General features: G+C 34.0%; 2 protein-coding genes across 2 annotated transcripts in view; both read left to right on the top strand.

The window, feature by feature from the left end:
• The window catches only part of LOC113807814 (cuticle protein 7-like), a 930-nt gene extending 405 nt beyond the window's left edge, over nucleotides 1-525 (top strand). Inside the window, exon 3 of the mRNA XM_070121278.1 lies at nucleotides 1-525. This exon is cut by the window's left edge and continues 3 nt beyond it. Within this exon, the coding sequence (XP_069977379.1) occupies nucleotides 1-525 (525 nt within the window).
• A 3,089-nt stretch (nucleotides 526-3,614) lies between these two features.
• Nucleotides 3,615-4,530, top strand: LOC113807812 (cuticle protein 7-like). Its single transcript, XM_070119439.1, has 3 exons — nucleotides 3,615-3,672; nucleotides 3,861-3,947; nucleotides 4,058-4,530. Exons 1-3 carry the CDS (start codon nucleotides 3,661-3,663, stop codon nucleotides 4,493-4,495), a joined length of 537 nt encoding a protein of 178 aa, XP_069975540.1. The 5' UTR covers nucleotides 3,615-3,660; the 3' UTR covers nucleotides 4,496-4,530.
• Nucleotides 4,531-5,000: the final 470 nt, after the last annotated feature.

Raw genomic sequence — 5,000 nt, 5'->3', positions numbered from 1 at the left:
CCTGCCAAGTACGACTTCAACTACGCTGTAAAGGACGACTACTCCGGCAACGACTTCGGCCACCAGGAAGCTCGTGATGGGTACAACACCCAAGGTTCCTACTACGTCCTCCTTCCCGACGGTCGTCTGCAGAAAGTGACCTACACTGTTAACGGCGACTCTGGCTACGTGGCTGAGGTCAGCTACGAGGGTGAGGCCCAGCACTCCGAGTACAAACCTGCTCCTACCTACAAGCCTGCCCCTGCCTACAAGCCTACTCCTGCTTACAAGCCTGCTCCCGCTTACGAACCTGCTCCTGCCTACAAGCCTGCTCCCGCTTACGAACCTGCCCCTGCCTACAAGCCTACTCCTGCTTACAAGCCTGCTCCCGCTTACGAACCTGCCCCTGCCTACAAGCCTGCTCCTGCCTACAAGCCTGCTCCCGCTTACGAACCTGCCCCTGCCTACAAGCCTGCTCCCGCTTACGAACCTGCTCCTGCCTACAAGCCTGCCCCTGCCTACAAGCCAACCCCAGCCTACGCCTAATACATCTTATTTCAGCGATTATTTATTTTCATCAATAAATGTGATATATTAATATTCCATCGTCTTCATAACCTCTCTCACAGCCTTTATATTCAGTACCAACGAAGAGAGCAAATCCCCCCCCCCCCTTTCTAGCTCTGTACTCCACACACACACACACGTAAAAAGGAGTTATACTAAATGGACTTACTGAACCAATTTAAGGAAGACCAAGAAAACATGATTATGCGGAAGGTTCGGTATATCCAATATTATCCACTTCGTTGTTATATCCACTGAAACAAACACGCGTATGAAATTATATATATAGCATGCACAATTATATGAAAATGTACATGTACATATATTTACAGAGAGTGTAAATGCGTGTGTGGGTGTATGTGTGTGTGAGTGCGTGTGTGAGTGCGAAAGTGTAATGTGTGTGCGTGTGTGTGTATACATGTGTTTATATATATTACATATGTTAACATATATATATATATATATATATATATATATATATATATATATATATATATATATATATATATATATATATATATATATATATATATATATATATATATATATATATATATATATATATATATATATATATATATATATATATATATATATATATATATATCTTTGTAAGTATCTGTGTAAGCACATACTTGTATACACAATCATATGCATGTATATACATATACATATATATAAATACATATATATATATATATATATATATATATATATATATATATATATACATATATATATATATATATATATATATATACATATATATATATATACATATGCATATATATACATATAAATATATATATATATATATATATATATATATATATATATATATATATATATATATATATATATATATGTATGTATGTATATACATAAAAAAGATGTGTATAACGCACACACAATCACACACACACAAACGTGTGTGTGCAAAGGGAACGACGAAGGGAAGTGCAAGAAAACACACGAATATGCCGAAGGCCTTTTCACTATTGCTTCGTCAGGACATATGCCCTGACGAAGCAATAGTGAAAAGGCCTTCGGCATATTCGTGTGTTTTCTTGCACTTCCCTTCGTCGTTCCCTTTGCAATCTGTTCAACATGATTTCCACAAACGTGTGTGTGTATGTATATATATAAATATATATATATATATATATATATATATATATATATATATATATATATATATATATATATATATATATATATATATATATAAGCTTGTGTGTGTGTTTGTGTGTGAGTTATGCACATTTTTATATGCACACACACACACACACACACACACACACACACACACACACACATATATAAGTATATATATATATATATATATATATATATATATATATATATATATATATATATATATATATATATATATATATATATAAAATACATATACATATATATATATATATATATATATATATATAGATAGATATATATATACATCTATAAATATATACATATATATATATATATATATATATATATATATAGATATATATATATATCAGTATGTATATATCAGTATATGTACACACACACACACACACACACACACACACACACACACACACACACACACATATATATATATATATATATATATATATATATATATATATATATATATATATATATATATATATATATATATATATATATATGTATGTATACATATATATATATATATATATATATATATATATATATATATATATATATATATCCATGTATATGTATGTGTGTGTAGGTGTTTGCGTGTGTAAGTATGTGTGTGTGTGTTTGTGTATATAAGTGTGTGTATAAACACGGACATATATCTGAGTATTATATTTATAAACACACACGCACACAAACATATATATATTTAGATATATTCATTTACTTATGTGTGTTTGTGCAGAGAGAGAGAGAGAGAAACACGCACACACACACATATATAAACATTTATAATTTTCTCTCTGTATCTGTATAGACACATATAAATGTATTTGTTGTGTACATATCTATCTATCTATATCTATCTATCTATCTATCTATCTATCTATCTATCTATCTATCTATCTATCTATCTATCTATCTATCTATCTATCTATCTATCTATCTATCTATCTATCTATCTATATACACTGTACTTATATTTGTATATAAATACATATATATGTATATATATGTACATATATATATATATATATATATATATATATATATATATATATATATATATATATATATATGTATATATATATATATATATATATATATATATATACATATATATATATATATATATATATATATATACTATATAAAACATATTTGAAATGAAAACCGTACTAGTTGGACTGCTCAACCATTAACCCCTTTCGAAAGAAACCCTCTGTCCGCCAACAGACTGGTCCTCCTGCTGGAAATCTTTCCCGAAAGACTCATTTGCGTTCATCATGAGTTATCTCGCCGCATTTCTCTCCATCTTAGAAAACGGTCCGAAGTTAAGCTATCTAGGGGATCTTCACCTTCGGGAGGTAGTCTCGTAGAAGACAACTTATCATCTTGCCAATATCTTTTCTATAAACACATGAAGCGTCTTTTGATCGTCTCAGGAAAGGACTTTTTTTCCATAGGAAGGAACACGGTTCGAGTTAGTTTGTGGAGAACTTAATGGTCTACTTTCAAGTGCATATGTTTCTATAATAAAAGTACGGTGTTCATTTCTAAGTCAAAGGCTCGATCATCCTTATTCTGTATAGACATGTGTATGGTATGAGGGAATAAAACAATAATAGTAATATTGATGACAATATAAGCAATGCCGATAAGGAATAATGATGGTTACAGTACATTTCAGAATATTCTTCTCTGTGTATGATCAGTTATCATTATTTTTACATTCCAAGGAAAAATACTGACAGTGTGGCCACAGATCTATATGAGCCACTTATTTTTTCCTTTCAGTTTAGGTTCAAGATCAAGGTCACCAGAGTGACCATAGATTCCCTTTCTCTGTCGTCCAATCACAGCCCCACCCATACGTTGGCAACTATATAAAGCTCAGACACAGCAGCTGTATTATCACATACGTTCTGACTTCTCACAATGATCTCAAAGGTGATTTGTGACCTAGAACTACTCTGGACAAAAATATTGGTATCAAATAACGTATGATTGGATTCAGTTAGGATTTGTGTGTATATATATATATATATATATATATATATATATATATATATATATATATATATATATATATATATATATATGAATCATTAGAAATTAACACTAACTTTCTTTTCTAGACCGCCGTCGTGTTGGCCCTTGTGGCTGTCGCTGTAGCTACTCCCTCACAGCCCACGTATGGCTATACCCCGGAACCCACATATGAGGTTAGTTTCAGTTCGTACTAATAAGCAGATGTTTCAGTTTGTTCATTTCTACAGCTAAACTTGGGGGAATTCGTTTATGATATGTACATCTAATTCAGAATTTTCTTTAGGAACCTGGCAAGTACGACTTCAACTATGCTGTAAAGGACGACTACTCCGGCAACGACTTCGGCCACCAGGAAGCTCGTGATGGGTACAACACCCAAGGTTCCTACTACGTCCTCCTTCCCGACGGTCGTCTGCAGAAGGTGACCTACACTGTTAACGGCGACTCTGGCTACGTGGCTGAGGTCAGCTACGAGGGTGAGGCCCAGCACTCCGAGTACAAACCTGCTCCTACCTACAAGCCTGCCCCTGCCTACAAGCCCGCCCCTGCCTACAAGCCTACTCCTGCTTACAAGCCTGCTCCCGCTTACGAACCTGCCCCTACCTACAAGCCTGCCCCTGCCTACAAGCCTGCTCCCGCTTACGAACCTGCCCCTGCCTACAAGCCTGCTCCCGCTTACGAACCTGCCCCTGCCTACAAGCCAACCCCAGCCTACGCCTAATACATCTTATGTCAGCGATTATTTATTTTCATCAATAAATGTGATACATTAACATTCCATTGCCTTCATAACCTCTCTCACAGCCTTACATTCAGTACTAACGAAGAGAGCAAGCCCCCCCCCCCCCCCCCCTCTACCCACACAACCTCTCTCCTCCAAATACACACAAACACGTACAAGGATTCAAACTGAATAAACTCAATGAAATGATAAAATGAAGAAGAAGAAAATGCACGATTATGCGGAATGTTCGGCATATTCCATTTTCATCTCCTTCGTTGTTAGATTTGCGCACACAAACAGGTGTATGAAAGTATATATATATATATATATATATATATATATATATATATATATATGTGTGTGTGTGTGTGTGTGTGTGTGTGTGTGTGTGTGTGTGTGTGTGTGTGTGTCTGTGTGTATGTATACATGTATGATTATGTTTATATACGTATTCACATATATATGTAGATATAGATGTACATACACTTATATCTGTTTATAT

The sequence above is a fragment of the Penaeus vannamei genome, chromosome 4 (assembly GCF_042767895.1).
Source record: "Penaeus vannamei isolate JL-2024 chromosome 4, ASM4276789v1, whole genome shotgun sequence".
NCBI lineage: Eukaryota > Metazoa > Arthropoda > Malacostraca > Decapoda > Penaeidae > Penaeus > Penaeus vannamei.
This window is presented reverse-complemented; position numbering and strand designations above follow the sequence as displayed.